The following is a 19,390-nucleotide window of genomic DNA, read 5'->3' on the forward strand; positions in this document are numbered from 1 at the left end:
TTACCATGCGTTACAATGTCTAGGATGGACTCTGATAGCATTTCGAAAACAAGCTCATGCTTTGTCCGATTCTACAGTGAAGACAAACTCCCGCCCTAATACAGGAGAGGCCTAAGCATGATCTGGATCCACCTCGATAGCTCTCTGGAAGAATTTAATTGCCTTATCGTGTTCCCGTTGCAAGCGGAAACAGTTCCCTGCGGCACGCCAGGCCTCTGGCTGGCGAATTTTTATCCACGTCTGTCAAGTCTTTTGACAGAACTGAAAGAGCAACATCTTTTTGAGGATGCCAAAGTGTGGCGGAGCAGAGCTCCGTGCCTTCGACCCTAGAATTCTCAATCCTTCTAATTTTTTTTTATTATTTTTTTCTTCAACCTCTTTCTTACTACAACGTGCATTCCTATGGTCCATCGGGAAGATGGGGGGGTAGGGGGACTTACAGGCCCCTCACCAGGGACCTAGAGTTTTGTACTGCTTTATCAATGGTTCCCAGTGGCCAGATGGTCTCGACTCTGCCTGTGATCACCCGCCTCGGCCCCGAGTGCGGACAGGCAGGCCGTAGAGCCTCTGAGACCTCCCAGACGGGGCGGTCGGGCAGAGGTGCTCCCCACATCCCAGACGGGGCGGCTGGGCAGAGGCGCTCCTCACTTCCCAGACGGGCGGCCAGGCAGAGACCTCCTCACTTCTTCCAGATGGGCGGCCGAGCAGAGGTGCTCCTCACTTCTTCCCAGACGGGGCGGCCAGGCAGAGACGCTCCTCACTTCTTCCCAGATGGGCGGCCGGGCAAGGCGCTCCTACTTCTTCCCAGACGGGGCGGCCGGGCAGAGGCGCTCCTAACTTCTTCCCAGATGGGGCGGCCGGGCAGAGGCGCTCCTAACTTCTTCCCAGACGGGGGCCGGGCAAGGCGCTCCTCACTTCCCAGACGATGGGTGCCAGGCAGAGGCACTCCTCACTTCTCCCAGACGGGGCGGCCGGGCAGAGGCGCTCCTCACTTTTTCCCGGATGGGCGGCCGGGCAGAGGCGCTCCTCACTTCTTCCAGATGGGGCGGCCGGGCAGAGGCGCCCTCACTTCCCAGACGGGCGGCTGGGAAGAGGCGCTCCTCACTTCTTCCGATGGGCGGCTGGGCAGAGGCGCTCCTCCTTCCCAGACGATGGGCGGCGGGCAGAGGCGCTCCCACTTCCCAGACGATGGGCGGCGGGCAGAGGCGCTCCTCACTTCCCAGACGATGGGCGGCGGGCAGAGGCGCTCCTCACTTCCCAGACGAGGGCGGCGGGCAGAGGCGCCTCACTTCCAGACGATGGCGCCGGGCAGAGGCGCTCCTCACTTCCCAGACGATGGGCGCCGGGCAGAGGCGCTCCTCACTTCCCAGACGGGGCAGCCGGGCAGAAGCGCTCCTCACTTCTCCCAGACGGGGCGCTGGGCAGAGCGCTCCTCACTTCCCAGACGGGGCGGCTGGGAAGAGGCGCTCCTCACTTCTTCCCAGACGGGCGCTGGGCAGAGGCGCTCCTCCCTTCCCAGACGATGGGGGCCTGGCAGAGGTGCTCCTCACTTCCCAGCGATGGTGGCGGGCAGAAGCGTCTACTTCTCCGAGGGGCGGCTGGCAAGGCGCTCCTCACTTCCAGCGATGGGGGCCGGCAGAGTGCTCCTCACTTCCCAGACGATGGGTGCGGGCAGAGGCGCTCCTCACTCCCAGACGATGGGGCCGGGCAGAGGGCTCCTCATTCCAGACGATGGGTGGGCAGAGGCGCTCTCACTTCCCAGACGATGGTGCCGGCAGAGGGCTCCTCACTTCCAGACGGGCGGCCGGCCGAGGTGCCCTCCTCCCAGACGATGGTGGCGGGCAGAGGCGCCCCACCTCCCAGACGGGTGGCGCAAGGCTTCCTCATCCCAGACGATGGGTGGCGGGCAGAGCGTCCTCACTTCCAGACGATGGTGCGGGCAGAGGGCTCTCACTTCCAGACATGGTGGCCGGCAGAGGCGCTCACCTCCCAGATTATGGATGGCGGGCAGAGAGCGCTCCTCACTTCTTCCCAGACGGGGAGCCGGGCAAGGCGCTCCTCACTCCCAGATGGGAGCCGGGCAGCAGGTGGCCAGCAGAGACCTCCCCACCTCCCAACGGCCGGCCCGCAAAGGGCCGAAACCCACACGCTGGTAGGCCAAGGCGGCAACTGGGAGTTAAGGCGTCCGGAAGAAGACCACGCAACAGCATTCAGTAGGCAGACCAGAGCACCAGAGTGAAGCTGAGACTCCGTTGCAGTCCAGCACCTCGGGAGGCCGTACCAGAGCTACATGGTACAAGCTGGAGAGCAGCTCCAAACGAAACCGCGCGCTACAGGAAGTGAATAAGAGGGTAGCGATTGGCCCTCGGAGTCCAGATTAGTCCGCCGTGCGGGCACACAGCCATAGATTGCAGGCCCTGGGCAACAGAGGAAAAGAAGATTCTTTCAGCTCGCGTGGACTCTGAAAGCTCAAAATAGGCCCTTCCAATTTGGCACAGTACCCAACCAGCATTGTAGTGGTGAGAAGGTAGATGGCTCAAAATATTGATAGCTTGTCCGCAGTGGTAAGAACACAAAGCTAAATAACCTTTCCCCCTTTCACGAAGAAGGCTCATCAAGCCTTCTGCTGCTGCTTTTTGTAGATTCAAAGCCTGAATCCGAGGTGTGATTGCGGATATTTTCCCTTCTGAAATGATGGAAGAGTCCAATTTTGTCATTTCCAGGCTGCCATCGACGTGAGGTTGAGTTATTCCTCCTTCGTTAGTTTTACTTTTTGTTTTTCTGTTTGGGATTTTAGGTGAACACTTCATTTTTAATTTTTTTTCCTATTCTCCTTGGTCGTGGAGCTGTCACTAGTCAAGAGTCATGGATTTCTTCGAGGCGGTGCATTTAGGGGAGATGCCACAGTGGGGCTCGATACCTGAGGTGACGCCCTTGTTTGTGGACCAGAACTTTGTGTGTTTGCAAGAACTGGAGTCACCTCTCGGCTATGTCCGCTCTGTGAGAAGGCAGGCTGGGCTCCAGTTCGGCCGATTCTGGCAACGGGCTTTTTGGAAGGGGCTCCGGTGGATGATGGCACGTCAGTGACAGAAGGTGCCTAATACGGGTGCAGTTTTGTAAATAGGATCCATCTCCCGGACTCGGGGTTTCTAATGGCAAAATCCCAACACTTGGAGTTAATGGACTAACAGCTGCTGGTCGTCCCGATAAACTCCGACCAGCGTGTGGCTTATTTTGAACCTGCGTAGATAATATGGAAGTTCCTGTTCCCAGTGGGACAGTATCAGGTGAAATGACAGCTGAATCAATAGAAGACACTGGGGAATCTGTATTCAAGGAGTCCTTTGAATTGGAAGATTCTAAATTCAATCTGTTTAATTCAACGGTGTCCTGGGGTGTTTCCGTAAGAAGGGTCTCGGGCTGTCTGTGACATAGACTATGACGAGGTACTCGTGCGGTGCAACAGTTGGGCAGGCCGTTGCTAAAGTTCTGTAAAGATGTGAATGTACACGTTTGGTCAGGATCCGGCTTTTCACCTATTTCACAGAGTGATTCCAAGGGATACCAGAGGAAAGGCCTTAAACTAAGGCCCTTTGGGTAACACTCTGATGCTTTGGCAAGCGGATCTGTCTTGCGATATACATGTCCCGACAATGAGAGAGTAAAGCAAGCCGAATCACCAAACTCAATAACCTATGAGTAACAATATCATCATGGCTTTTCTGTTTATTAAACACCCCACCGGATAAGATTCGTTCCCCTTCTGCAAGCTTGCTGAGATCAACGCGACATTTTGCAAGCAGGTATTTGCATTGCGGTGTAGCGCAACTGTGTCCTTTCGAGAGTCTATATGCTTTGTAGGCCTTTCCTGAGCGGTGAGAACAGGTCTCCGGTAAAAACGAGGCTTCTTCTGAGTGTACTTCTGCATAAAGGCGTTCTGCGAGGAAACCCGCATCTCGGTAAGCATAGTGGTTTAGTGCTTGCCACATAGCCGCCTGGACGGGTTCCTGCAGCGCCGTCATCCTCCAGGCTCAGGCCCACTTCCTTCCTGCAGTGCCTGAGGCACACCCCCCGCCCCCTCCCCCCGTAGCGGCTCCTGGGCCTGCCAGCCCCGGCTCATTTAAAGTCACCAGCGACAGTTACCAGGGGATGGGGGAGGCCGAGCAAGAATGACTTCTTTATCCTGCGGACTCTGGAGAGCCCGGCCCCTCGTGACCCATTGTAAACCGAGAGTCACCTCACGTTTGGAAACACGCGGTTTCCGTGTTTCCGCTCCCGAGTTCGGTGGAGGGATGTGGCACGTAGGACGAAGGACTCTCTTCCTTCTGCTTCGGTCTGCACAGTGGGGCCTAGGGCTGGAGCTCTCTCTGTGCGGACGGCTGACTCCCTCTACCTTGGGTTCCATCGGGCCCCACCCTGGAACACGGGCCTTGGCAGATTCTGGCCCTTCCTGGCCCTTAAGTCGCCGTCAGAAACCCCATCTCCGGCTCGGATGCCCCGAATGGCTGTGGCTCGCACCGCTCTGGAAACGTTGGAAATCTCTCCTCTACGTGTGGCCACCCAAAACCACAGGAGCTCGGGACACACGTGCTTTCGGAAGAGAATGCTGAGAGTCTCTTGCCGACTCTCTCTTGACTTGAGTCCTTCATGGGTGTGTGGTTAAGACGTAGTGAGACCAGATGTATTAACTCGGGCCGGGTGCTGGTGGCTCACGCCTGTAACCCCAACGCTTTGGGCGGCCGAGGCCGTAGGATCCCTTGAGGAATGGCCTAACCCTGGGGAGGTTGAGGCTGCAGCCAGTGAGCCATCATGGTGTCACTGCACTCCAGTCTGGGCGAAAGACAGTGAGGCCCTGTCACAGGCAGGCAGGCAGGCAGGCAGGCAGGCAGGCAGGCAGGCAGACAGACAACAGCTGTATTATGTTCTTCTCAGGGTAGGAAGCAAAAATAACAGAATACAGCACTTAATTTTTTGGGGGGCGGGGGAAGGAGTTTCACTCTTGGTGCCCACGCCGGAGTGCAATGGCACCATCTCGGCTCGCCGCAACCTCCACCTCCCGCGTTCAAGTGATTCTCCTGCCTCAGCCTCCTGAGTAGCTGGGATTACAGGCATGGGCCACCACACCCGGCTGATTTTGTATTGTTAGTAGAGACGGCATTTCTCCATGTGGGTCAGGCTGGTCTCGAACTGGCGACCCCAGTTGATCTGCCCGCCTCGCTCGGCCTCCCAAAGTGCTGGGATGACAGGCGTGAGCCACCGCCCCCGGCCTATTTCTCTATTTATTAACTTGGAGTCCAAGTTATGAAACCAGTTAGTCTTTGTGTTTTTTTTCAGAGACGAGGTTTCACCACGTTGCCACGGCTTGGGTCGAGGGCTCCACCTGCCCTTGGCCTCCCAAAAGTGCGGGGATGACGGGCGTGAACCCACCGCGCCCGGCTTCCCCACCTCCCCCCCCCCCACCCGCTTGTCTTCCCGCCGACAGTTTCACGGCAGAGTGTTTGACTGGTGTGCTTAAATTCATTCTAAGTAGAAATTTAGGACGTCACCTTCTGGCCTCATGGACTCTGAGCTGAGGAGTCCCCTGGTCTGTCTATCACAGGACCGTAGACGTCAGGAGGAGAAAAACCGTTTAAAATAAGTAATTTTGTGTTCCAGAAATACACGGATATACCAAAAACACAGAAACCGGTCTTTTAGAAATTGCCTTAGTCCCGGTGTCTGTGCCAGTGATTCTTTTCGATTTGGACCTTGAGTGAGAGAATTCCCAGTCGGTCTCTGGTCTCTGGACGGAAGTTCCAGATGATCCGACGGGTGGGGACTTAGGCTGCCTCCCCCCAGGGTCCCTGGTCGATTAGTGGTGGGGATCGCCTGGGAGGGCACGGTGACCCACTGTGCCGTGGGGGCCTCCATCCTTCCCCCTCCCCCCTCCCCCTCCAGGCGATCCCAATTCATTCCGGGCTGACACTCTCATTGGTGGACGTCGGGCATCACCTAGCGGCCACTGTTACTCTGAAAAGGGAGGCCTCACGGAGGAAGGAATCTCAGGCCGCCTGCGCACAGCCTGGGGCAACTGTGTCTTCTCCACCGCCCCCACCCTCATCTCCAACTTCCTCCCTCCCTTGTTGCCGAGGAAAGCGCCACTTCGACGACTGGGTCTGATTGACGTTTGGTCAGGCAAAAACAAACAAATAAAATAACATAAAACTAAATAAATAAAATAAGTCAACACCATACAGTACAGTACAGTACAGTACAGTTGAATAGAATAGAGTAGAATAGAATAGAATAGAATAGAATAGAATAGAATACAATACAATACAATACAATACAATACAATACAATACAATACAATACAATACAATACAGTACAATAGGCCGGGCACGGCGGCTCATGCCTGTAATCCCATCACTTTGGGAGACAGAGCTGGGCGCGTCACCTGAGGTCGGGAGTTGGAGACAAGCCTGAAAAACATGGAGAAACCCCGTCTCAATTGAAAATACAAAATTAGCCCTGCGTGGTGCCGCATGCCTGTAAGCCCAGCTGCTAGGAAGGCTGAGGCAGGAGAATTGCTTGAACCCGGGAGGCGGAGGTTGCGGTGAGCCGAGATTGCGCCATTGCACTCCGGTCTGAGCAACAACAGCGAAACCACGTCTCCAAAAAATAAAATAAAATAAATAAACCCATCAAGAAAAATCCATAAAGAAAATAAAAATAAAATAGAATAGAATAAAATAAATAAATAGGCCCTGTGCCGTGGCTCAAGCCTGTCATCCCAGCACTTCGGGAGGCCGAGGCCAGTGGATCACGAGGCGGTCAGACCAGCAGGGCCAGTACGGCGAAACCCGGTCTCTACTCAAAATACACAAAATTAGGCGGGCGCGGTGCTGTACGTCTGTAATCCCAGCTACTCGGGAGGCCGAGCTGAGGCAGGAGAATCGCTTGAACCTGGAAGGCGGAGGTTGCAGTGAGCCGAGATCGCGCCACTGCACCCCAGCCTGGCCGACAGAGCGAGACTCCGTCTCAAAAAAATAAAAATAAAAATGAAATGAAACAAAATCATTAAAAAGTGAGTTTCCGGGAGAAGAGGAAAAAAAGAAAACGAGCCCACAGTGACATACACATACGCCTCTCGCCTTTCGAGGCATCAAACGCGTTACGAATTCTGCGTAATTTTTTTGGTAACTGAATCTTCTTTTATTATCCTGATTTATATTTTTGAGACGGAGTCTCGGAGGACCGCCCTCCCTCCGTCCCACTCCCTGGTTGCCCAGACAACCTCAGAGACAGACCCAGGCTGGGCCAGATGGTTCTTCTCTTTGATCCTTTGTTTCCTTGTCTTTCTTCGTGTCTTTAACCCGCGTGGACTCTTCTGCTCGGGTTTTACAGACGGCAGCTCCACTTTAGGCCTTGTTAGTGGGGACTTTCCTGATTCTCCCCAGATGTAGTGAAAGCAGGTAGATTTGCCTTGCCTTTTCTTCTTTCTTTCTTTCTTTCTTTCTTTCTTTCTTTCGTTTCATTTTTTCCTTTTTTTTTTTGGAGACGGAGTTTCGCTCTCGTTGCCCAGGCTGGAGTGCAATGGCGCGATCTCGGCTCACCGCAACCTCCGCCTCCCAGGTTCAAGCGATTCTCCTACCTCAGCCTCCCAAGTAGCTGGGATGACAGGCCTGCACCACCACGCCCGGCTAATTTTGTAGTTTCAGTAGAGACGGGGTTTCTCCATGTTGCGGCTGGTCTCAAACTCCTGACCTCAGGTGATCCTCCCACCTCGGCCTCCCAAAGTGCTGGGATTAGAGGTGTGAGCCACCGTGCCTGGCCTCTTTCCTTTTCTTTCTTTCTCTTTCTCTTTCTTTCTTTCTTTCTTTCTTTCTTTCTTTCTTTCTCTCTCTCTTTTTCTTTCTTTCTTTCACTCTTTCTGTTTCTTTTTTCTCTCTTTCTTTCTTTCTTTCTTTCTTTCTTTCTTTCTTCTTTCTTTCTTCTTTCTTCTTTCTTTCTTTCTTTCTCTCTTTCTTTCCTTCTTTTCCTTTATTTATTTTTGAGACAGAGTCTCACTCTATCACCCAGGCTGGAGTGCAGTGGCACAATCTTGGCTCACTGCAACCTCCGCTTCCCAGGTGCAAGTGATTCTCCTGCCTCAACCTCCTGAGTAGCTGGGATTACAGGCCCACACTACCACGCCTGGCTAATTTTTTGTCTTCTTAGTAGAGACGGGGTTTCACCGTGTTGGCCAGGCTGGCCTCGAACTCCTGACCTCTGTGGGCCTTTACACGAAGTATGACTCTTGTATTCCTTCCTTTCCTCCCTTCCTTCTAGCCACCCACCCACCCACGCATCCGCTCATCCATCCATCTATCCATCCAATCATCCACCCACCCACCTATCCATCCACCCACAAGCCCATCCATCCATCCATCCACTCACCCACCCATCCATCATCCACTCACCCACCCATCCATTCATCCACCTACCCACCCACCCATCCATTCATCCACCCACCCATCCATTCATCCATTCTTTCACCTAGTCATCCACCCATTCAACCACCCATCCACCCATCCAGTTATCCACCCACCCACTGATTCACCACCCACCCACCCTTCCATCCACCCATCCATCTAATCATTCACCCATCCATCCATCCACCACCCACCCACCCTTTCACCCATCCACCCATCTATCTATCCATCCATCCATTTAACAAAAGAGACAATTTCCTGTCCCCTTTGGGAACACTGCCAAGTTTTCTCTGCCTTGCAGCTGGGTCGAGCTGACATTTGGCAGAAGGACGTGGGTGGTACATTTTGCATCAGGGCCTGGGCCTGCCTCAGACACAGGTGTTCAGCTCCATGCCAGGACTAATGCTGAGCATGGAAAGCTGGAGAGGTGGCTTTGTGCCCAGGGCCGGTTGTAGCATCTTGGCATGTTTCTGTCCCCAAAGTCCCCAGTGGGCTCAGGGACATTCAGCCATCTTCAGAGATAGCTACCATTTAAAGCAACAAGGAGACAGGACAGCCATCACTTTCCCTGACTCCAGTGAGACCTGGAGGCTGTCCTGCAAGTGAGATGCCGCCTTAAGCTCTTCGTGAGCAGAGTTGCCCATAGCCCTTAGCTCATTGCAGGAAGCAACCAATGTGGCCCCCACATTAGTGGCCCTCAGGGCCAGACCAAGTTCAAAAGTTGGTTAACAAACCTGTAGGCTTCTTCTTTGTTTTCGAATGCCACAGAAAATCATTTTGTGCTATCGTGGGAATGGAGTCTCTCCTTCCTTCAGCCTCATCTGAGTTGAGGTGGGGAGAGTTGGACACAAAGGTCAAGGGGAGAGAAACACTCAAAACAGCCCCCAGAAAGCCAAGGCAGGGTTGGCACACCAAAATGACGTGGAGACAGCCCCGCACCCTAACGGGTCGATCCCATCCCTCAATAACAGTGTGTGGCTGGGATCTTCTGCATTTCACGGGAGGCTCAGGGAGATGAAGCAACTTGCCTGAGGTGTCACAGGTGTAGGAAGGAGAGTAGGGGCAGATGGGGCCTAACTCCAGGTTTGCCTGGATGCAGAGCCACGCATTCCCCCCGCCTCCTCCTTGATGGGTTCTCTCTGCACGCTTCAGGGTTCCCCCATGCTCTGCTCGGCTCCTGCAGAAGGAGGGCACAGAGCTCACTGCTGGCTGGTCTCCATGGCAGCAGCTGAGGAGTCTGCATCAGATGATGGCAGAGCTGCTTTGGAGCGCGAGCTTGGCTGTGGTGGCAGGGACTTGGGAGGAGAGGAGCTGGAGGAGTGGGGGATGGGGCATGAGCTGGGGTGCCGGATGGGCTGCTCTCCCAGCAGCCATTTGGAAGATGCTTCCAGTCAGGTCTCAATCTCAATCGGTCACTGGTCCATGTATATTTCATGGACATCTACCCTGTGCTGGGCACCGGGCATACAACAGTCTACTGGACCCAGTCTCACTCTCAAGGGGAGTGTAGCCCAGGAGAGAGGCAGGTAGATTATCAGATAATTCTAGCTCACCACGATTGATGGGAAGATAGGGAAAGTTTGGGGCACATGCAAGCCCCTAGAAGAGGCACCCCACGGGGGCTTGGGGGCAGGAAAGTTTTCCAGGAGAGAGGAATATCTATGTGACATTCTGAGACAGAGAGAGAGAGGGGGAGAGAGAGAGAGGGAGAGAGAGAGAGAGGGAGAGAGAGAGAGGGAGAGAGAGAGAGAGGCAGAGAGAGAGGGGAGAGAGAGAGAGGGAGAGAGGAGAGAGAGGGAGAGAGAGAGAGAGGCAGAGAGAGGGGGGGAGAGAGAGAGGGAGAGAGAGAGATGAATGAGATCTGCCAGTCCTCAGTGCCTGGAGCTCCAAGGGAGGAAGTCTAGAGAGGGAAGCCATGCTTGTCCTGGGGCCGAGATGAAGAGGAAGGGGGAGGATCTGCTCCAGGCCAGCCCTGGACGAGGGGATAAATTTTGTCTTCACCAGACACTGAATTGGGCATCCTCACCTCCCACCTTATAGATGAGGAAACTGAGGCTCAAAGAGCCTCAGCAGGATGGAGGAGGAGGTGGACCCGGCTCTGATGCAGGTGGCTGGTTCAATGACAGACTCCCCTGTGCCTCGACTCCCGGACCAAATCCGGAGGTCCTGGAGTAGAGTGGGTGGGTCTGTCAGGGCATGACCAGGCTGCCTGTCTCTGGAGACTCCCCCAAGGAAGTTTCTTGACCTTGAGGATGATAACGCAGGGCAGGCTCTTGAGGGCTGTGCAGGGACTCCCTGGAGAGCCCTGGGAAAAGCAGGCCTGGGCCTCTGCCTCTGCTGCAGGGGCCAGCACAGGTGTCAGGTCTCCACACATTTCATGTCCAGGCCATTTTCCCACTCTAGGGCCAAGGCTGGGCACTTCCCAGTCAGTGGCACAGCTGGTGCTGTGGGGTCTCTCACTCTCCAAAGGTTGGTTTCAATCCCAGGTGTCGCCGCTGGAAACACTGGCCACCCCGGGACATGTGGTCTTGCCAGTCCTTCTGCAGGGCTCTGTTTCTTAGGTCCCAAGCATCTACAGGGAGTACTAGTCTGAGATCTTCCAAGATGCTGGGCAGGAACAAGCCTGCTATGCTCATTCCCAAAGGGCTCCACATCTAGAGAAATGAAGGCCTGGAAGGCTCTTTGGCTCCACACTAGCAAAACAGTTTACGTCACCCTCCCTAAAGAGACAGTCAGGAAATCCCCTCGTTCCTGGGCGAGGAGAAGCTGGCCCACAGGGAGTGACGGCGTTGAGCAGATACTACCCTTGGCTCCCTCATGGATAGGGTGGGGGCCTGCTGACCTTGACAGCAATCAGGGGAGGGGGCTTGGAGGGAAGAGGTTAGCTGGTGAAGGTGAGGGAAAGGACTGGAGTTAGGACAGGGTGCAGCGACCACATCCTGTGATGAGGAGGCATCTGTGATCTGTGTGATCTGCCAGGCAGGCAACACAAGTCATTGTGCTGCTACTATGCCCGCTACTGAGACAGGAACAAAGAGAGGCTGTTTCTGCCTCTTGGTGCTCTCCGTTGGACACGTCTGCTGGGCAGTACTGGCTTTTACCGTAGGTATTTTTCTGCTCTTCTCTCCTCCTCTCCCTCTCTCTTTTCCAGGGCACTCACACACACACAGTTGCACACATGTGCACAGTTGCACACACATGCATTGAACACATGTGCACATATATGCATTTGCATACACTTGCACACCCACACACCTGTGCACTAGCACCCATTTGCACGCATGCCCACACACTTGCACACATGTGCATTTGCAGAAATATGCCCTTGCACTTGTCTGACACACCTGCACACTTGCACACACCCATTTGCACACAGGCACAGACACACTCACATGCATTTGCACACACAGCCACAAACTTGCACAAGCAGCACTTGTACACTGACACAAGTGTCAGTGCCTATACAGTGCACACTTATGCATTTGCACACAGCTATGCCTGCTCACACATTTGCACACACCCACCTACACACTTGCACACATACTACACACACGAGCGTGCAGCACACATGCGCATGTGCGCACATGCACATTTGCACATGCACACAGCAGTGGCACACACTTCTCTATCACTCTCCCTAGTCACTGTTCTCCCTTGTGATTCCCACTCCTCTAACCGCCCCTGCTCACTTGCTGCCCCCTCCACTGGAAGGGGCCTGGCCTGGTGCCCTGTCTCTGTCTGTCTCCACCGTGCAGGGAGGTTTCACAAGGACTGGCTGATATCTGGCCTCGAGCTGGCCTGGCTGCAGCTGCTGCTGAGAGGAAGTCTCTGAGGGGCGAGGCTGAGAGGAAACCACACTCTCGCTGGGGTTCCCGAAGCTCTGGCCTCTGGGGAGGGGTGCGGAGATGTGTGGGAGTGAGATGGCTTTGAGGGAGGGACAGCATGAAGCTTTTCTCTGGGTCTCTTCAGTCTCTAGGACAAAACTAGGCCACTGTGCTCCAGGAGAAGGGAAAATCCATGTCCCCCCGGGCTGGGCCCACCGGCAAATCAGGCTCCCAGGCCCTACTCAGCCCGTGCTTCTGTCTCTGCCTTGTCAGGCTTATTCTTCAGGTCTTTGAAGCAGCCTTTGGTGGGCAAGCGGCATCTCGGGGAACCCTGGCCTGTCTCCTCCAGAGCTTGTGCCTTGGTCCTGGGCAGGGGCCACCAGGGGCTGTTGATGTAAATGGCATCCCCAGAGTTGTGCAGTGTGGGGCAACCCTGAGGTATGAGCCCAGCTCCCCATCTGCAGCTTTTGCTACCCAGCCCAGCTCCAGCTCTGTCTCTGTCACTGGGGGTGGTGGGGGAGGCCGGAGCTCAGGGGCAGGGGCACCCCTGGCAGATTCTCCCTGCCCCAGGTAGAAGGGGAGGGGGAAGTGCCCATCCTCCATCCTCCTATCCTGCCAGCGGGGTGGGCGCTACTATGCAGGGGAGGGTCTGGCTGAATAATGATGCTGAGCTCGGGACACCAGCCTTCTCCGTGCACCTACTGTGTGCCAAGTACCATCCCAAGTGCATTATGGGTGGTAACTTGTACAATGACTCAGAGAGGCACCGCTATAATCACCCCCAGTTTCTGTCTGGTTCTAGTCCTGGCCACACAGCTAATAAGAAACAAATGGATTTGATCTGATTTTATCTGAACCCGGGCAAGCTGGCCCAGAGTCCACTGTCTAACCATTGGACCGTCCAGCCTGCCAAGACTCCAGGCTCGCAGGCGTTGCACGCCTCTGTCATTTCCCAGGGAAACAAGCTCTGGCAGCCCCTGCCCTGTGGGCACTTTGGCCCAGACTCCCTGCCTCCCTGCCTTTCATGATAGGAGCCAGAGAACAGTCTCCTTTGCAGGAAAGGAGCTCGACGGGGGGTCTTCTCTTGCAGGCTCTGTCTTGCATGTGGGTCCTGAGCTTTCTCATTGAATAAGGGGAGGGGGCAGCAGGGTCAGTCTAGCGCAGCGTGGATGGAGGCCGGTTGAGGCTTTCTTGAAACCCTAAGCCCAGCTGGGATCCTCGGGGAAGGATCCTTAGCTGGGACCTGCCTGGCTCTTCCAGAGGTCAGTAGGGTATGTGACTGGAGCCCAAGTAGGAAGGAGGGCACAATGGTGGCCCGAGTCCTGGGGTGACCAGACCCCGAATCTGCCCTGCTGGAACCCCATTCCCTGACTCTAGGCCCCCTTTCCCCACCACGCAGGACACCAGGCTCTTGCCTTAAGATAGGAAAGGAAATGTCTTATGGTGAACAATTCTCCAGGCCCCTAGTGTGGCTCCAACAGATGCCAGAGGAACATGGCAGGTGACCCTGGTCTCCTATGACCCTGACTTTACTTGCTGTCATGAGGCCAATCTCTTACCTTGACCCGCCTTCTGCCTCTGCTTTCAGAAGAGCAGAAGAGAGGGCCTCCTGTAGCTTCCCAGCCGCCTCCCACCTCCTGCCGCCCGGCAGTGCTGGGCCCCCAGCAGTGAGGTTCAGGAGGGGAAGAACCTCTCGCAGGTGAACAAATTGCTGCACATCAGACACATTCTTTTCAAGCCTCATTTTCTCTCCTTTTCATGCTAACTTTCCCACTATTAAAGAGCATTTTTAAAAAGAAGATGAAAAAAGGGAGAGAGAAAAGAAGGATGAAAGTGTGAGCAGGCACCCGGAAGTCCTTTTCAATTGTCTGCTGCTGTGCAGGGTCTGATCTAAGAGCAAGAAATTGGAAGATGCTGGAAGGGCGAGGTTTCATTTCAGTCCTGCCTGTTGGGCCGAGTCTGGGGCGGGGAAGGAGAGGTGACGGAGGTGGGCCTGGCTGGGCCCCGTGGCCCTGGAGGCTGCCCCTCTGCCTGCCACCCAGCCCCTGGCCTGTGCCTGGAACAGAAAGCCCCTCAATAATTTCTTGTTGAATGAATGAAAGAAAAGAAATCAGTGGATGGAGAGGGCTGGATTCTTCTGTGGGGACCTTCCACGTCACCTTCTCTGTGGGGCTCTAGGGCTGAGAAAGAAAGGATAGATTTGGTAAAAGTCAGGCAGGGGCTGGGAAAGCATTAGGTGGACCAGGCACGCTGCAGCAAGGCCACACCTGCACTGTTGTCCCACTGGTGATATCCATGGGTGCAGCCATGGGGGGTGGGCACAGTTTCACATGGGATGGAGGGGTGAGCCTGGGTTGGGTGGGCGACCCCCACCCCTTCCCTACCCCTCTCCCCACCAGCTGGTACTATTGGGTCTGAGTGAAGAAAAAAGCTCAGGAACATGCCAGGAAGGTGTGACCATGATGACACCTCTGAGATGAACCCAAGAAGAAACAGCAGAGTATTATACAGGGGAACAGGACTCAGGGTGGACTTCAAGTATCATTAAACATAATCAAATATTTAAAAAGTTATTATTGGCTGGGTGCAGTGGCTCACGCCTTTAATCCCAGCACTTAGAGAGGTCAAGGTAGGAAGATTGCTTTAGCCTAGGAGTTTGAGACCAGCATGGGCAACATAGTGAGACCCCATCTCTAAAAAACAAACAAACAAACAAACAAAACCAGGAAATAAAATACAAGAAATAAAAAAAGTTAGCTGGGCATGGTGGTGCACACCTGAAGTCCCAGCTACTTGGGAGGCTGAAGCAAGAGGATTGCTTGAGTCTAGGAGGTCAAGGCTGCAGTGAGCTATGATCAGGCCACTGCACTCCAGTCTGGGCAACAGAGCAAGACCCTGTCTCATACACACACACACACACACACACACACGAAAGTTACTGTTTAATCCAAAGGATGGAATGCTATCCAGCAGGGAAAAGGAAGGAGCTACTGGTACATGCAGCAATGTGGGTGAGCCTTGAAAGCATCGTGCGAAGTGAAGGAAGCCAGACAGAGGCCTCTGTGTGTATGACATTCTGGAAACGGCAGAGCTTTAGGGACAGAAAACCCATCAGTGGTTGCTTGGGGCCAAGATGGGGGGAGACGGTTGACTGCAGAGGGCCAGGAGGGACTTTTTTGCATCATAGAAACATTCTCTATCTTGATTGGGTGGTGGTTCCTTGACTATATATACACGTTAAAATCCATCAAATGGTATACTTAAAATTAGTGAGTTTTATTGCATGTAAATTGTACTTCAATGAAATGGGTATATTAAAAATCTACAGCTTTCTGCAATCCTTCTATGTCCTAGGCATGAGCTGGGAACATCTAAATATAGGATTTTCAATACTCAGAACAACCCAGTATCTTTTCAGAGAGATGAGCACAGGCTTTGCGAGGTCACACAGCGAATACAGGCCACACAGCACAGCTCATATGCCAGCATGGAGATAAAGGCTGAACTTTCTGCCGGGGGCCTGGAGGGGAGTGAGCACAATCAGACCTGACCGTGGTGGCCATGGAGCCTGGTCCCTCAGGGTTCTGTGTTCCCAGGGACCTGCTGTATAAGACCGGACCGTCTGCACACAGGAGCTCAGATCACTTTTCTCTCCAAATCCTTTGGGTATTTGAATCCCTGGATTTTTCTAAATCAGAGTTTGGTTAGGCCTGTTCCCCCAGAAATGCCCTCAGAGCCCCAGACAGGGACCCCAGCCACTTGCCCTGGAGGAAGCCCCTGGGCTTACCTCCCTCCTTCCCCCACCTTCTCTTTCTCTCTGGATATCAGCATACTTGTCACACTTACTTCATTTCTCCTCCAGCTTGGTGAAGCAAGGTGAGCTGAAGGAGAGCCGCTTGGGTGAGGATTATGAAGGCATGGGTGCCATGGAAACCAGCCTGAAGGCCCCCTAAAGCTGCAGCCGTCAGGAGGGGCTGCTCCACTGCCATTGGTCGGCCACGTGGACCCTCTCCCTAACGCGATGCGTGACTTTTATTTATTTTACTCTGTTTTGCATCTTATGCCTGCTCTCGGCTTCTCTTGGCTTCCTCACAGTCCTGGTGCAGGATGCTTCCTGCAGGTCAGTAGGATAAAGGTGCTAATGTTTTCTGGTTCTCTTTTTTGAACTTCTGACTTTTTTAGGCTCATTTTCTGGTGCTCTTTCCTCCATGCCATAAGGCAGCACAGGTTTCAAGCCACAGATGTTGGAGGTAGAAAATGGCATTATGTTAGATAGAGAGGGAAGCCAGCTCTTCTAGCAGGTGCTGTAGAATGGCTTCTGATTTTGGTCACAGGAGCAGACCCTAACTTTCCCTGCAAATCCAAGAAGCCCTCAAAGGGGCCAAAGGCAGGCTCTTTAGCACAATGTCAATCTGAGCAGAATGGAAGGGTTTCCAGAGGTTGCCAGTGAGATTCAAAGCCCTGTGGGTGCCGTGATCTTCCTAAGCTTGCCTTTAGAGAAGTGTGCTGTCAAAGCTTCAGGAGGCCGCCAGCTTCTGGTTGGACATCAACCTCCTCCTCCTTCAACGTCCTCCGCCTTTTGAATAGGAATCAGAAGAATCTTTTACATTAGCCTTTGCCTTGATAGTTTTTATATCCTTCATTTTATTTCTTTCCAGCAATGGCCCTGAGAAGTTGGCAGGTGAAGTGCCATTAACCTCGCACTGGAGAGGAGGAAATTGAGACCCAATTTTTTTTTTTTTTTTTTTTTTTTGAGACAGAGTCTCGCTTTGTCACCCAGGCTGGAGTGCAGTGGTGCGATCTCAGCTCACTGAAATCTCCACCTTTCCAGTTCAAGTGATTCTCATGCCTCAGCCTTCCGAGTAGCTGGGATTACAGGCGTGTGCCACCATGCCTGGCTAATTTTTGTATTTTTAGTAGAGATGGGGTTTCACCATGTTGACCAGGCTGGACTTGAACTCCTGACCTCAAGCGATCCACCTGCCTTGGCCTCCCAAAGTGCTGGGATTACAGTCGTGAGCCACTGCACCCAGCTGAGACCCAATAATTTAAGTAGAAGGGCTGGGACTGGAGCCTGAGGCTGCTGCTCCCTGCCTAAGGCCCTGAGACTGCTTGATCACAGGGTCAAGATCTTTGATGAAGCCACTGGCTCAAGCTGTGGGTAGGCTTTTCCTGGTAGGAAATTTGCCTGAGACCTGGCAAAGATGGGACCTTTTAAATAGTGAACGGAAATGAGCAGTCCTTCCAAAGTCAAGTTCCTCAATGAAGCCCTTCTAAACACTGTCTCTCCTCCCTGCACACATGCCTATGTGCACACAATACACATGCTTGTTCATGCTTTATCCCTCTTCGTTAGGGGTCTATCCCCATCAAGCCATTAAAGTTCTTCTCGTGGAATCTCTGATGACACTTTTTTTTTTTGGCTTGTGAAAACCAACCATTTTGTTATTTCATGAGTTTATGAGTTGACTGGGCTCAGCTGGGAGGTTCTTCTCGATGGGGCTTCAGCCATAAATAAACATGACTAAGTCAGAGTCCCCAAGATGTATCACTCACAGGACTGGCATTTAATGCTGACTCTGGGCTGGCCACTCCACCAGGGCTGTTGATTGGAGAGGCTACACATATCCTAGGCTGGGATTCTCACAGCATAGGTGCTTGGGTCTGAGAGGGAGGGCCCCAAGAGAGCCCATTTTAAGAAAGAGGAAGTGAAATGTGCCAGTCTTCAAGACTGGACCCAGAACTGGCATAATGTCACTTTTGCTGTGTTCTCCTGGTTGCCTGATGACGTCTCAAGTACCACATCCAGTGGACCATTTGGGGCCTCATCTGAATTCAGCTCTCTGGCCACATGACACAGCTGACCTGCCCCTTCTTGAAGCCCCTCCTCCCCGGCTTCACTGCATCCCTCTGTCTTGGTCTCGGCCCCCCTCTGTGTTCCTGCCACACTTTGATGATTTCTCTTCTCCAGGTTTTCTCTTCCTTGTTTCATTCTTGGCCTTTTCCTCTCTCAACTCCACACACTGTCCCAGAGACCCCATCCAAGCCCATGATGTGATGTCGTATCTGTACCAAGGAACTCCAGGTCTGCCACTCCAGCCCACACCTGAGAGCCAGCCTTGGGCATCCAACTCTCCCAGACATTCCTGCCCAGAGGCAGATTCAAGAATTCCAAAGTGCCTCTTGCTCCACCCATCCAGAGAGGGGCTTGCCAGATAGAGCAGAGGGAGAACAAAGGAGGGGTCCTTGTGGGGAGTGGGGTCCCCTCGTGGGGGAAGGCTTGGAAGGCACCACTCTCTCCACAGTTAGATTTGGGAAGAGGCCTGACTTGGGAGAGGGATCCAGGCTCACACCACCCTGTCCTGTGTCCTGTCTGCAGACAAAGGAGCTGAACTGCAAGGTGGCTACCAACAGCAAGCTGGTGCAGAGTGGCAAGAGCGAGATTTTGGAGCTCCGGCGCACCATGCAGGCCTTGGAGATCGAGCTGCAGTCCCAGCTCAGCACGGTAGGAACAGTCCTGTGCATGGGGGTGGGCCCAGAAGAGGACCCTGACAACCCTCACTGACCCCTGGTCTTCCTGCCGTCCTGCAGAAAGCATCCCTGGAGGGCAACCTGACGGAGACAGAGAACCGCTACTGCATGCAGCTGTCCCAGATCCAGGGGCTGATCGGCAGCGTGGAGGAGCAGCTGGCCCAGCTTCGCTGCGAGATGGAGCAGCAGAACCAGGAGTACAAGATCCTCCTGGACATGAATACGTGGCTGGAGCAGGAGAGCGCCACCTACCGCCACCTGCTGGAGGGCGAGGATGCCCAGTGAGTGGGGGAGCCTGGGGTCAGGGCTGGGGGCCTCTTGGCAGGGGTGGGGCTCTCAGACTCACATCTAATTTTCTCTCTGTTTTTTGTTTTGTTTTGTTTTTTTGTTTTTTGTTTTTTGAGATGGAGTCTCTCTCTGTCGCCCAGGCTGGAGTGCAGTGGCGCGATCTCGGCTCACTGCAAGCTCCGCCTCCCGGGTTCACGCCATTCTCCTGCCTCAGCCTCCCGAGTAGCTGGGACTACAGGCGCCCGCCACCGTGCCCGGCTAATTTTTTGTATTTTTAGTAGAGACAGGGTTTC

At 54.0% G+C, this 19,390-nt stretch overlaps 1 protein-coding gene and 2 pseudogenes across 1 annotated transcript; 2 read left to right on the forward strand and 1 right to left on the reverse strand.

Moving 5' to 3' along the window:
• Positions 1-4,022, reverse strand: LOC100602511 (annotated as a pseudogene).
• Positions 4,023-11,632: 7,610 nt separating this feature from the next.
• On the forward strand, positions 11,633-12,095 carry LOC100596602 (annotated as a pseudogene).
• Positions 12,096-16,699: 4,604 nt separating this feature from the next.
• LOC100606216 (keratin, type I cytoskeletal 17-like) lies at positions 16,700-19,146 on the forward strand. Its single transcript, XM_030827083.1, has 3 exons — positions 16,700-16,816; positions 18,658-18,783; positions 18,870-19,146. The coding sequence occupies exons 1-3, from the start codon at positions 16,700-16,702 to the stop codon at positions 19,092-19,094; spliced, it is 468 nt and encodes a 155-aa protein (XP_030682943.1). The 3' UTR covers positions 19,095-19,146.
• Positions 19,147-19,390: the final 244 nt, after the last annotated feature.

The sequence above is a fragment of the Nomascus leucogenys genome, chromosome 14 (genome assembly GCF_006542625.1).
Source record: "Nomascus leucogenys isolate Asia chromosome 14, Asia_NLE_v1, whole genome shotgun sequence".
In the NCBI taxonomy this organism is placed as follows: domain Eukaryota; kingdom Metazoa; phylum Chordata; class Mammalia; order Primates; family Hylobatidae; genus Nomascus; species Nomascus leucogenys.